Source organism: Pygoscelis adeliae, unplaced genomic scaffold, assembly GCF_000699105.1.
Source record: "Pygoscelis adeliae isolate BGI_AS28 unplaced genomic scaffold, ASM69910v1 Scaffold41, whole genome shotgun sequence".
NCBI lineage: Eukaryota > Metazoa > Chordata > Aves > Sphenisciformes > Spheniscidae > Pygoscelis > Pygoscelis adeliae.
Genome location: NW_008824373.1, coordinates 4,594,647 through 4,608,832, shown reverse-complemented (window position 1 = coordinate 4,608,832; position 14,186 = coordinate 4,594,647). Strand labels below are relative to the sequence as shown.

At 38.9% G+C, this 14,186-nt stretch overlaps 2 protein-coding genes across 5 annotated transcripts in view; one reads left to right on the top strand and one right to left on the bottom strand.

The window, feature by feature from the left end:
* The window catches only part of CCNC (cyclin C), an 18,151-nt gene extending 8,704 nt beyond the window's left edge, over positions 1 to 9,447 (top strand). For 3 of the 4 annotated variants that reach the window (XM_009320155.1, XM_009320156.1, XM_009320159.1), the window contains 7 exons: positions 177 to 232; positions 1,515 to 1,550; positions 3,269 to 3,360; positions 4,094 to 4,161; positions 4,445 to 4,524; positions 6,149 to 6,267; positions 6,940 to 8,689. In XM_009320155.1, the coding sequence (XP_009318430.1) occupies positions 177 to 232; positions 1,515 to 1,550; positions 3,269 to 3,360; positions 4,094 to 4,161; positions 4,445 to 4,524; positions 6,149 to 6,267; positions 6,940 to 6,994 (506 nt within the window). In that variant the 3' untranslated portion in view covers positions 6,995 to 8,689. Of the gene's footprint in view, positions 1 to 176; positions 233 to 1,514; positions 1,551 to 3,268; positions 3,361 to 4,093; positions 4,162 to 4,444; positions 4,525 to 6,148; positions 6,268 to 6,939; positions 8,690 to 9,257 lie in introns of those variants that run through there. The other variant, XM_009320157.1, reaches the window with a different exon arrangement.
* A 2,288-nt stretch (positions 9,448 to 11,735) lies between these two features.
* TSTD3 (thiosulfate sulfurtransferase (rhodanese)-like domain containing 3) overlaps positions 11,736 to 14,186 on the bottom strand; it is a 3,281-nt gene continuing 830 nt past the window's right edge. The window contains exons 2-4 of the mRNA XM_009320169.1: positions 13,852 to 14,163; positions 13,472 to 13,631; positions 11,736 to 12,158 (exon numbers count right to left, since the gene is read on the bottom strand). Of these exons, the coding sequence (XP_009318444.1) occupies positions 12,095 to 12,158; positions 13,472 to 13,631; positions 13,852 to 14,163 (536 nt within the window). The 3' untranslated portion in view covers positions 11,736 to 12,094. The remainder of the gene's footprint in view (positions 12,159 to 13,471; positions 13,632 to 13,851; positions 14,164 to 14,186) is intronic.

The window sequence follows — 14,186 nt, the reverse complement described above, 5'->3', positions numbered from 1 at the left end:
ATCACTTAACTTTTCTCTTTCAAATACAAACCTTTTGTGCTGCAAGCAGTTGTGCTACCCGCAGTTGTGCTGCCAAATGGATTTGAAGGGCTATATACAGCTGAATTAATAGAAAGGGAAAGAAGTAAAAGTATTAATTACATAATTTTTAACATGCTGATTTCTCTTTACTGTAGTGAAAACTAGGTTTTCGTATGCCTTTCCGAAGGAGTTTCCTTATAGGATGAACCATGTAAGTATGCTGTTCAAAGTACAACTTGATCAAATAAATCAAAAGACAAATACTTGTTAGCAGGAAATCATGTCTCTAAAATTCTAAGAAAGAAATATTTTCATACTTGTATGTCAGGGTGCTCATAATTAGTTTTGGATAGATTATTGGGAGAGTTACTTTTAAAAGTAAATCTTACATAACCTTATTTCCTTAAATTGTTGACAGGAATGCTATAAAGAGAAGCGACATGACTGGGTGACTGAAATAGTAATTTTTATGTAGTATGATTATTAAAGAACTTTAGCTTTTTTTGAATGTTCTTGTTTACAAATACATTGCTTCAGGGAAGGTAAATAGCCCTTGCACCCTGGGATGCTTCCAAGCTTGCACACAGGAGCAGTTGGCTTACAAGCAAAAATAAAACTGCTTTCTGTAAAATGTAATGGCTTTTGGAAAATAGTTTTTATTTATTATTTAAAATTTAGGTTTACCAGTGGTTTTCAAGGCATTCTCAGTCACAATGCTGAGAAATTTTGTAGTTTTTCTTGAAACCAGTTTTGACCTGTGCTGTAGTATTTTGGAAGTTAAACAGATCTAATTATTTTTAGATTGACTGTGACAAATACTACCTTTTTGTTGGTTTGCTTTTCACCCAACCTAGAAAGCCAAATGATATATCAGAATATATCTAAGACCTTGCAATAAAACTGCACTGCTATTTTACAGATAAAGGCAAATGGAAATATATTTCGGAGTACTGCTTTCATATAGCCAAAGCAGTCCAGTCTTTTCCTTGATATCACTAATACGTCACTATCTCTATGGAAAATGAGAGCTGATTTAATTGCTGCAATTGGACAGAATATTTCATATGAAATTAAATCTGAAAAGACTTTAAAAGGCCATTTGGCATGTTAGTGGCCTGATGAAGAGGCTCCAATTCTACAAAAGGACTTCTCTATTGCTGTTAAGTGTTTATACACTGGGAACAATTTGCTGCTGGTGTTGAAACAAATCAGACAAGTCCTGCCAATGAAGTAGTCTTTCATAGTAAACTTGATCCAAAACGTTTAAATGCATTGTTATTATGTCTGGAGTTATGTTATAATGCTGGTAAGGCAATGGCTAATAATATTTTGATTTTTGTTTCGTTTTGTAGTTTCAGATGAAATGCATTTAGGACCGTTGGAAATACGTGTTGAGAATTCCTGTGCATTCATGATGTTAAACTGGATGCCAGTTAATTCTTTCTGCTGTCTGAAACATGCTGCTGTTTAACTGTGATTTTACTTCTTTGCAGATACTAGAATGTGAATTCTATCTCTTAGAATTGATGGTAGGTGTTTTTTTTGGTGATTTGCCTTTTTTTTTTTTTACTGTTGCGCCTCAGTTTACTTTTTACTGATGAAGAATATTTTGAATTTTGTGCTACACTCTAATTTTAGAATGATGTCCATGCAGGTCTAACATTTACATTTTCAGCAGAATGCTGTAATTACTGTGCTGTCATCTAGGCTGAGTGAGGGCATTGTCACTTCCTCGCGCTGAAGCTGGACTTCTCAACAGAAAGAGGGCAGATTGTGGGAGCAGCGGGGACAGGAGGAGCGCGTATGGCTCTGCATCCTAGTGGTTAGAGCACTGTTGGGAAGGGTAAAGCGTAAGTTCTGTTTCTAGAACGGCTTCTGTTTTTAAAAGAGAGAGAACTCTATATCCTGATGCAGAGACTAGGATGTCAGTGTCCTTATTTCCCCAGATGAATGGCCAGTCAAGAGCATAAAGAGTTGTATTCTTGCTATGCCCTCTTCTTTTTGCCTGGAAGAATCTGGACCTATACAGTGGTCCAGCTTCAGCTGAAGGCATGGGTAGTATCCCACTCAGGCTAATCTATAACCTGATAATTAGAGTAATCTTCTAGGAAGCGAGATGTGGGTTTGAATCCTGTGAGGAAGAAACTGAACTCAGGGCCTCCCATTTTCTGAGACGGTGCTGTAACTATTAGGCTGTCGGATGAAAGGAGCACAACATGAGATTTTCTTCCAGGCACTTTCAAAGAAAGGAGCTGTACCTGCTTTTTCTAAGGTTGCTACCCCATTGCTGTGTTTCCTAGGGTGGCTGAAAGGATGCAGCGCAGACTTCTGAGGGGGCTTAGGTAAAGTGGTGCCTGATTTCTGCATATTGGTTGGACTTGGATGGGTTAGGCACCGAGCTCACTGTACTAGGGTAGTTCTGCCCAAGTGCAGAGAAGAGGAGAGAGAAACCAGGGAGGAGCCTAGTGAGTTAGGCAGCAGCTGAGAAAGGGTATGTTTTGGGAACAGGGCACAGAGGAGGTCGGATCAAAGCTTTTGTTTGTGCCTAACCCCTTTTTAGATATCCTGTTTAGATTTAGATACCTCTGCTATACACGGCAGTAAGTCTTGAGTTTTGTATACAGGAGTTTTATCACAAGTAACTGCATCTGCAAGAAGTTACGTTTTGGGGTTTAACTTATTTTTCCAGTATGCTATATAATGTATAGTATGTATAATAACTGTGTCTTACTTCAGTATTCAGCACATGTAACTTAATGCGGCTTTTCCCTATAGTATACATACAGTTGGCTGCTTTCAGCGAGGGGGTTATTCCTTCTTGTTTACACCAACCTGGGCCTGAAAAGAGGGGATTTGAGAGCAGTGGATTTTTTTCTTTCTTTCTTTCCAAACCAGTGTCAATTATTTTGGCATGCTTTCCATGTATGGTATTTAGTGACAGACTGTTTTCTGGCAGTGCTTTGTATTTCCAAGTGGGAATTACGGGTTTGTAAGCAAATGAGGTTTCAGTGTGCTGCAGATGTGGCTTTCTCTGTCTCTTAGGGGAAGGACATTGACAGACTGGCAACCATGCTATGTAATGGTATTCTAGAGAGAGCACTGCCCTCATTACAGCAGGGTTAGGTGTCAGAATGCTACTTAAAAAAAAAAAATCAGTAATTGACTTGTAAACCAAATGTTTTTAATATGAACTGACAACACATTCTGCATTGTAATCTAACTTTTATCCTGTTGACATTTTTCCTAGGACTGCTGTTTGATAGTATATCATCCTTATAGACCTTTGCTCCAATATGTGCAAGATATGGGCCAAGAAGACATGCTGCTACCTCTCGCATGGTAATGAAGACAATGATTAACAATAGTGCCTCCTTTCAGCAAGAAAGCCAGTGTTTAACAGTTAGGCTTCAAAGGTGGTTAAGCAAAAGCAGGCTTAGCCTTATTTGAATACAAAGGGTGCCCTAGTTGACCTGTGCAAGTACGTGTCCCTGACTTAGCTTATTCTGTCTTTAACCCTGTAATGATCTTACTTTGCAGTGATCTAATTTTTATTTTTAGACTAGCTCTATTGGCACAGTTTTTTACACTACTGAATGGTGACTATGAGTAGAGGTAATCATTTTCTGTCAACGTTGGTTTTCTGTTGTATCTTGTCATAGGAGGTAGAAGCAGTATATAGGGGGTTTTAGCTGTGTTAGCAGAACTCTTATTCTTGAACTGTTTCTCAAATACAGAAAGACAGTAAAAATACTACTTTTATGCTTACCCTTGCTTATTTGTGAAACAGGGATAATTATTTTATGGTATACGTCAACGCTCTCTGCAGAAAGACATTTATGGCACTATAATAGTGTTTCCAAATAAACTTCTGCTGTGACTACAAGGAAAAAAATGAAAGGCTTTAAGAGATTTTTACAAGGGAAGAGATCTCTGCCCTTGCTGTTTTGCCCTGCAGCCTCACTGCTTCTACCATCTGGGAAGCTGGCAAGATATTTATAAACTGATAGCAGTTTTTGAAGTCATAGAGTCTAAAGGTGAATAGGACAATACTTACAAGTTCTTTTTTGCACAGGAGGATAGTGAATGACACTTATAGAACCGATCTCTGTCTGCTGTACCCTCCTTTCATGATAGCTCTAGGTAAGTAACACAAGTAATGTCTCTTGTCATGTTTAAATGGATGTATTCTGCGCACTGTCCCATCAACAAGCATTCCTTAGAGTGCCCTCATAAGGTGCTTCAGTTTGCGTTTCATACAGTACTGACAGTGTAGCCTCGCAACTTAAAAAGTCTTGTAGAAAAACCTGATAATCAATCCCGAGTTTTCTCTGTTGAACTGTATAGTGTTTATAAAAAATAGAATATTTCTAACTGAATCAAGAGTGGATCTTTGTTCAATATCCATGTCACCTGATCTTTGCAGCTTGCCTACATGTGGCCTGTGTTGTCCAGCAGAAGGATGCAAGGCAATGGTTTGCTGAGCTATCTGTTGATATGGAAAAGGTACTGTTTTTTCCTCCTGCCACCTGTTATGGACTGACCAGAAATGGTAGTCATGGTTATAAAACTACTGTCTTACATGTCTGCAGCACTGCTTTGAACTTCATTCAGTGATCATATGTTAGGCGCTGTTGAAATTAGGTAGATCCCTCGGGGAGGGAGACAATGTCGGGTCATTTGGTTATCACCCTGCTCTGAAAGTCATGACAGAACCATTGCGTAATGGCAAAGTGTTGCTGGTGTTGCCATTTTTCAGATGAAAGTACAAAACCAATATCCTTTGCATTTTTTGCCAGAAAGAAAATTCCCTGTGTTTTTCGTCAATCAGGATTGCTAGCACGAGTTTGCCTTTTAAATTCTAGTGCATGTGAATTTCTGATTCGCCTTTCAGCATTGTGCCTACATACTGTTCTCATTTTCTCTCTATAAATGTACGTAGTATAGCAGAGTGTAAAACATTCTTGACACTTTCAGGATTGCCCTCTGTGCCCTCGGTATTGCCCTTTATCCCACTGATGATATCCTGGCATTGTCTTCCAGGATTCGTCTTCAAATTTAAGCACAGTGTGGATGCTATGCTGCATCAAGAGCTCTGTGAATTATGCTGTCATGCATGTAAAAGTAGGGTGATAATAAATGGGCAGCAGAGGAGAACCAACCTATATTTGACAGATAAGGTTATCGTAAGCTTGACACTGAACATGTTTGAATGTTTACATGTCTTGGTTCTCATGCCAGTGATACAATCTAAGCTTGATTTTTTTACATTAACACCACGGACTTCTTAGCCAACTATGACTTTTGTTTCAAGGATATGTATTGTTCTAGCACTTAATCAAAGTCCATGTATTTAAAAAAAGAAAGAAGTCTACTTCATTAATTTAGAGAATGATGAAACAAATTAGGAACCAAACATTATCCACCTTTTATATAGAATATTGCACTAGAAATTTAATAGGAAATTAAGGTAGTTGAGGTGCAGTTGAAAATGTCCAAACTGGTAGAGAATGCTTACACTTCCAGAAGTGGAATATGAACGTTCAACAATTATTATTATATGTATATAAGAATATATTATAATAAAAATAATGAGAAGAATATAATAAGAAGTATTTAGACACTCCTTGGCTGTTTATTTCTTGGAAGGAAGGAATTCAGACCAATGTTTTGTGGTTTTGGGCTTTTTTTTTCCTACACTGTGGCTCTGATGTGTATAGAACTTCGATAATCATCAGTTACTGTATTGGTAATCCATAGTCATCTAGCTGCAATCATGCTGCCAGGTGTCTATATTTTCCCAGTAGCATAGTTATAAGCTGTGACAGTAGTTGCAAATAAATAAATAAAAAGCTATTCAGCTTGCAGGGGAGGAGAAGTGGTATACAGTTGAATGGGAGGGAAAGTATTCTATTCAGGCTTCCTTTCACAATTAAATCAAAAAACTCGTTATAGAAATGGTTGATTGCCAGACCAGATTAAACGTGAGACAGCTCTGTTTATATTATGAAGATTGTGCTGCTTAATTTCAGTTTGGAGCATGTTTAATTAATTACACACTTAAACTGACTGTGACAAAGATAAAATCACTATTGTGTCTGACCTTAGGATCTATTTTCTTTCTAATCAGATTTTAGAAATAATCAGGGTTATTCTGAAGCTGTATGAGCAGTGGAAGAACTTCGATGAGAGGAAAGAGATGGCTACTATTCTTAGTAAAATGCCTAAACCAAAACCACCTCCAAACAGGTACTGTACTTCCCTAATATAACTTTCCTGTGGAAAAACTGGGCTACTATCTTAAGAATGAGTAAATGTTTAATTTGAGGTATAGCGTATGTTTTTACAGTGCAGACCTTCCTATTACAAATAGCCAGTGTGATTGTTCAGGAGCCTAGTGAGAAGCAGAACATTCATTGTTTTATGGAGAGTGTTAATGTGATTAGAATGTGATCGATACAGCTCAGCAAACGTAAGGAACCGTGGTGTGAGGCTCCGTGGCTGGGCCAGATTCACTGGAACCGGGCCTGCTTGATGTCGTATTTAATTACTGCAATTAAATGTAACTGTTGGGAATCTGCACATGCGAGTTCCTGTGCACGTGCTTATGTAATGTGAACTTCGAAATGTTGACTTCAGAAGTAGATTCAGCAGGCAGCTGCATGGGGATATATTGAAATCATTATTCAAATAAATACACTGGAGTTATTTATGCATGCTGAGAATAACCTTTGCATTTTTTTATGAAACTGAGCAGAATGTCTTAACCTATTTGTGTGTATGTTGAAGTATTTTCCTTCAAAAGGTTTTTACTACTTTCAGAATACCATATTTTTTAATTAAAAAAAAAGACAAAAATGTAATATGATGCTTCTTTTTGAAGACACGTTTCGTTTTGGTTTTTTTTTTTCTTCCAAACAGTGAAGGAGAACAGGGTCCAAATGGTAGCCAGAACTCTAGTTATAGCCAATCTTAAGACATTCCAAAGAATTTCTTTATGGACCACTTTGACTCAAGACATCCTGGGATCTTTCCTGTGTTCATGAAATGGACAGAAGGTTTTAGTAACATCTTTGACAAAGAACTTGAAGAATAAATAGCTTGTGTCAAGCATTTTGAAAGCTTTTTCTTTAAAACTGCATCGTTTTCTCTGACGCTGGAGCAAATGTACTAAGATTTTTCAGTGTAAGGAATCAAACGTTAAACCAAGCTACAAAAGATTAACACTATCCACTCAAAAGAAATAGTTCATTATTGGTTTTGTTTGCTTTGAGAAAATTGTAACTTGCCATTGAAGTGAACTATTTTTAAAGCGACAGTAACCTGAAGCCTAAGTGTACCTGTATTAATGACTTGTGTTGTCTTCATTTTGTTTGTGACTGAAGGAAGATAGTGCACTGTACGTTAAATCTATTCATTACCTTGAGTTTTGTTGAGTTTTTAAAAATAAATATGGATTCTGTAACAAGTAACACATCAGTCCTTCAGAAACAAAGCCTAGAAGAGCCCGCAAAGAATATTGTTACAGTTTTAATGAAAGCTGCAGGAAAGAAATTCAGTTCCTTTTTTGGATTAGAAAAACGCTGTTTTACTCAGTAGATGCACTTGGATGTTTTTGCCATGGAGCGTAGTCGCCCAGCTTACCAGAGAAGTGCAATATGTATAGTGATTCTGCAGTTTTCTTAAACATTTCAAGTGTTAGGAATTAAAAAAACTCAACATACTATGATTTTTTTTTTGCAAGCAAACGTACTGTATAGTACAATTGGAATATTTCACAAATACAAATCCGGATATGATTGCTGTTTTTTATGGTGGATTTTTTTTTTTGTACAAGAGATATACACTGTTAGTCTGCCTTCACTGTTAGTGTGAATTTGTGTGGTTCATTAGAGAGTTTATTTAAGAGGATTGAGCTATCGGTGAGCTTCATACTGGCTAATTTTAATTGTGATGTTAGGAGCAACTCTTTAGAATAACTGAAATGGGATTCCTTGGTTAACTGTGTGCTGGAGAAAATGAGATTCCTTCAAACAGAAGGCCATATCCTGTGTTCCTTACTCAGGCAGATATCCCACTGAAGTCAGGAATTGGCCTAAATCGAATTTCTGGATTTTTAGATAACTTTGTTTCCAATTAAGTTCTGTACAACTTCATTTTGAATGATAATGCCGACTTGCCCAAGTATAAAAATTGAATGATAAAATAAAGTGCAGTAACATCGTTCTCCATTTTTTTTCCTGAAGCAACACATTTCACTGGTCTGAAATATTGGAGGGAAATTCTTGAAAACCCTTGCTCTGTGATGCGTCTTGGTTCAAAAAACTGGCCTCTTAAAAATCCCCTGGTTTTGCAAATACCTGTCTTTGTAACTGGCTGGTCATTTGGTGAAATAGAACTGAAGCATATTTGTATGTAGCCCATTAGGCTACTAGCATTTATTTCTGTTCAGGTTATTTTCATAAAACGTCAGGTAAACAAGCCCAAACCACTTTGGTGAGATAGAAAATATCTACATTTTGGTCTTTGCTACTTTTGTTGCCATTTGATCCATACCTTTTCTAGACACTTGATTGATGAAGTGGGATTTGGCTATTTGCCTTTGTTTCTTGAAGTCTAAAGTGTGCTATTTGTAATGTGGACTTGGGGAGTAGAAATAAATCAATGCAACTTGACAACTGTGTGGAGTTCTTAAACAGGAACCGTTCTTTAGGTAAACATCAGTCTTCTTACATATACCACATAATCTGCTAAGAAAGCTAATGTTTTGAAATTAGGGATTTCACGCTATTAATGAAGAATTCTGGCTGGAGTGATTAAAGGTTTTCTTGCTGCTCAAGAGCCTTTCCAGTCTTGACTGCACACCTAAATTACCTATGTGACCTAAGCCTCAGAGCTAAAATATCAGGCACTTCTTGATGGTAAATAGAAGTATCTTGGGTCATTTCTCTACTGGGGAGGCGAGGATAGTTTTACCAGCTGTGATTCCAGTGTAAACAGTGAAAGGCAATAAAATGCAGTCAAAGGGACTGGATTCCGTGATGACAGTTATAAAAAGAAAGATGTAAATTGGAACAACAGGAAATGGAACATAATGTGAATTCAACAGCTTTGCTACCAACCAGACAGAAAAAAATCACCTTTACTGTGCTTCCTCTCAAAGGAGAGAAATGCAGAAAAATGAGGTGTCTCATTAAACGAGGGGTAGCTGAAAGTCTTCACAGATTATATGGTTACAGGTGACAGCGGAGTGTCAAAGCAAACACAGGCCATCTATGCCAAAAAGACTTAAGGAAAAATCTAAAAGGAAGCAAACTGAACTGGATCAGACAAGTTATTTAACTCAAAAAGCATCATTTGAAAAGCAAGTTATATCCACATAAGGAAGATACAGAGGAAGACACAGAAAGGATCATCAACTTTGACAAGCTACAAATAGTTTGAGAAACACCTTGCAAAAAATTACCAAGACTAGTAAAAGCTAAATCTACCAAGACTAATAAAAACTAATGAAAATAGAAGAGAGGTATACTGTGGCTTTCCTATTAAAACACTCTTCAGCTCAGAAAAGATAGGAGAGGTCTAGAAAAATGATGAGTGGTGTGAAGGCTGATGAGGTGACAACTGTTCATCACTTCTGACAGAAGAAGCAGGAGCATCTGATGAAAACAGTACATGGCAAGTTGAGAAGCAACAAAGGGGGGAAAGACTTCCTCTCACAACGACCCAATGCAGCCTGCTGTGACTGCTGGGAGTTTGTGCTGAAAATTTTACAAATACCCAAATATACCAAGACACGCAAAGGCTGAAGGAAGTATCAAAGCACTCTGAGATGTAAATGAGAATAATCTGGGGGTTGTATCACTACATACTTACCCTGTTTTATGCTCTTCCTCAGACGTTTTATTACCGGTTGCTGCCAAACAGAAAATAATGGGCTAGACAGATCTTGGTGGGACCCAATATAACTGTTTGTTGTTAATTTTTTGTGGCTATGTAGTTTTAGATGTTCCCAACAAACTTTAATATAGCTACAAAAGGAAGCATTGGCCACTTACGACTAAATCGTGACTAAGTTTAGTTGATTAGATCCCCTGGCTTTGTTCATCTGTCTGCTAAAGTTTGGTGGCTTGGTCAATACAGCTAGGCATGATTAATTACACATTTAGCTAAATATTTTCAGCGTGTCTCAAATTTTCTATACAATGTGACCTTAATGATCTAGATCAAAAGGCATCATTAGTCCTGGTGAGGCCTGGCACAATGCAGCCAACAGTGGGCTTCAGTTGCCCCATTGACTATGTGCCCACAGCATTGTGAAACCGACAGTCTAGGTCATGTTAAACAGGCAACATTAATGGATCATAGGATGTGGCTACATCCAACAGAACTGTGGGCATCTGTTACTCTTCCCGATCCAATCTGGAAAAGACCTTTCAAGAGTGAGACGGTGAGAATTGCAGAGTAATTGACCACAACAAGGTAACACCCATACTCATCCTGGCATTTTAATTTCATCTGACTCTGATTAATTCATCAGTTAAACTAAACCAGTATTTTGGAAATTAGTATAAATTCTGGCTCTTAAGTTGTTTGGGGCTTTTTTTTATGGATTGGAAATAAAGTATAGCAATAAGACCGCCAAAAAGGCAATGATACTTTGACGAAAAATGCCCTCATTACTCACTATTATGACAGCTACACTACAGGGTCTCTAATTACTAGCAAAGATGAGAGAACAGAAACCCCTGTAAGATGCACCGTCAGGGCAGCACAGCTAACACAGCTGGCTGTGCCAACTACAGAAGTTCTCCTCTAGAAACAAATGACTGCAGAGAGACTGCAGGACTTATTAGAAATAAAATCCTAGTAAGATCAGTTACTTTTTCTTCTCTGTTCTCTAAACTTGAGAGGGTATATTTTTGAGGTCCTCTTCTCACCATGCAGACTGCACTGTCAGAATGGAAGAGTGGTAAGATAAGTGCGCATTGCCCTCAATACTGATTAGAGCAGAACCAGAAATTGTAATTCCGTTTCCCAGACATCCTGCAGAGCCCTGAACTTCTGTGCTAGGACTTAAATTTTCTAGAGGCCAAGGCAGTTCACCTTTGCTAGTTCCCCTGAACTGCTAACAGCACTAAAAAACAAACAAAGAAATCCTTAAAATTATGACTATGCAAATTTATAGGTGGGGATGGGATGGGTCAGTTTGTTTTTTAAAGTTTAAGACACGTAAATTAACGTACATGAAAGAAGGAAGGGAATTCAGTAACTTCCTTGGACACCTCAAACTTTCCAGCCTAAAATGACTATGTAATAGTAACTTCAAATATAGGCAAGTTCTCACTTGATACTGAGCTGCTGAGGGAACAGAAGTTGTTGACTGAATGCTATAGCATTTCGTACTCGGCAGCAGATCTGCGTATAAAAATGGATATACTTTTAAAATAAGGAATCACACAACATTTTGAACAGCGAGTATTCTAGCATCAGGTCAGTTTCCCTTTGTATTTTCTGACCAGTAGTGAAGTTTTGGCCTTACAATCATACAGTACAAACCTAAAAATGTGTACTCTACTTACACTCTTTGATAACACAGGAAATATTTTAAAACTCCAGCTACACATGAAGTATAATAAATCTGTGCTTAGGGCAGTTACCCAAATTCCATTAGAATATCTGTAGTTTACCTACTCTAAACAAACTACCCAACACAGTTATCTGGGAAAGGATAATTTTATTTGTCCTATCATCATGAGTTTAAACAGTCATAAACTACATCATACAAAAATCTTAGTAAACATAATAAGTATATAGGTTCTCTTCACATACTTTCACCAAAAAACACAGCCCAAAGTAAAGGCTGAACAAATTTAATGTCCTCTCTTCATGTCACAGACTTTAGATACAATTTAAACCAAGCAGTTGATATGCGTGGCTATTTGGAGGTGAATGTCCATTTACAGAAGAAAACAGGAGTGGGCTGTATTCTGGAAGTGGAATGCACGTAGTTTGAAAGCTAAAAACTACAAACGATCCTGAAGCCGTGATGGGGCAAGGGTTGGGGTAGTCACCTTCATTTTTTCTCTGGAGGTTCATGTTTTACCCAATCCTCAAAGCCACCAGCATATTGCTGAACTCTGAAAATACACAGAAGATAGCTTTTTCAAGAAGAGTCCTTCTTAACATTGTATCTAAGAGGACATGGCAAAAAAAAGAAAAAAAAACATACAGAAATTCTCTGCAATCAAATACACTTCTACCTAGCTTCAATGAGCCACATCGACACTCCTTGTACTCTAATACTGCCTGCTTCCATGCAGTGTAACTCTCTTCTTCCAAATGACACAATGCTGGAGATCAAACATCAAGCAAGTAGTAGCAGCCGGATCAATGAAACAGTTTGCCACTTCTTTTTTTAAAAAGAGAGAAGAGACTCACTGCGGTGGGAGATTTAAAAATGTTATTATGTGTAATACTTCAGAAGTCATCTATTTGATGCAGCAGCACACTGATCTTTACTTCCTTGCAAACCTATGTGCTCTATAGATCTGACATAAGCCTGCACAAAACTAAACTCTGGAAAACAAAAACCCACCGTGCAACACAATACTGACTCCTTCAACTAGGTGGCATGAAAAACAGGTAATGGAGGATATTTTGCACTTATTAAAACAATATATTTATAAAAGAAGAATGTGGTTCCATACTTTTGACTAGAATTAGCAGGGATATTCCAGTTCATGAGTTGCTGTCCAGCAAAAACATGAGCAAACAACCCATTTTTTAAATTCTATCTGCAGTCTTCAAGCCAGCGAGGCACCTTCTGGCATGGGTGTAACAATTCTGCCAACCAAACACTGCTTTTGCTTTCACTCTATCAATCTCATTGTCTTTTTAGCTATTGCCTTCACTGCTTTACTCCTGGCAAACAATCCAGTGCTTTACTGAAAGTGAAGGCGTGCTTTGTCAACAGTGAACTGTACAGGTAGAACTGCAATTTAACAAAGGGTGTGGTTTCATAAAGTATTTAATCTAATTTAAGATCGTACAACTACCAAAGTGAGCAGTTCTCCACCTTTCCAGTCATCCTGCGTCTCGGGACTAGTGCTTATGAAGCTGTATAAGGAAGCAACGTCTCGGCAAGGGAGCCCTAAGAGGCAGAAGGACCCTTCAGTGGCAGCATGGTCTTGCAGCAGATGGCATCACCTGCGGCACATGCGCAGAGCTGCTGAGGGGTTGTTTCACAGAGCGATACACCTCGCTTTGCTGGAACACCCAACGGCATCTTTCAAGGTTCAGTGGAGGCAAGAGGAGGTGTCTAACTCAAATACCAGTAGTTTTGTTCATATTCCACGTTTAAATTTTTACCCTGCCCACAAGAAGCTGAGTACGAGTTCTGCTTCATGGGGGGAGGCCGCATTAATCCCATCCTTACACACACAAGTCATACCTGCTGAAACCCAAGGACATGGCAAAACCGAGTGCCTGTTTACTTCTTGTTCCTGCCAAACAGGAGAAAACCACAGGGTCTGACTTGGATGGCATCTTTTGATTGTACTGCTCCTTGAACTCCGTTGGGTCCATTTGTAGAGCTTCCACTAATTCACCCACTGGGAAATAAGCAAAAAAAAAAAGGTCTCATTTATTCTCTGTCCACAGACAGGCTTACACTGTAAGGCGTCTAATTGCTCTGGAGGAAAAGTTTAGCCTCACCACTGAGGCTGTCTAGCACTGCTCCTCTTTGCTCAGTCACCGCCACTTGTCCACAGACTTGATCATCAAGCAAAGGGCAACACCCAACGTCTCCACGTAGCAGTGTTAGTAACTTACGCGGGATGTTGATGGACGCTGGGATTTTTCCAAATCTGTCGATCTCCCACCTCTCCCACACGTCTATGTGGAGGACGTCGGCCTTCTTCAAGTCTTTGAGCTCTTGGTAGGAAAGGCTTGGTGCCCCGCCGGCGCAGAGGCTGCGGCTGGTGGCACCCACCGCCCCGGGACCTGACAGAGAGGCGCAGCCCGTGAGCCCAGAGCAGGCCCCCGCAATCCCGGCCTCTCGGGGAAGGCCATCGCCCCCAATAACGTTTAAGATATTCACGCAGGGCTCCCCCCGGGCGCCGGCAAATCGCACCCCGCCGCCCGCTTTCGGAGGGGCCCAGCCGCCA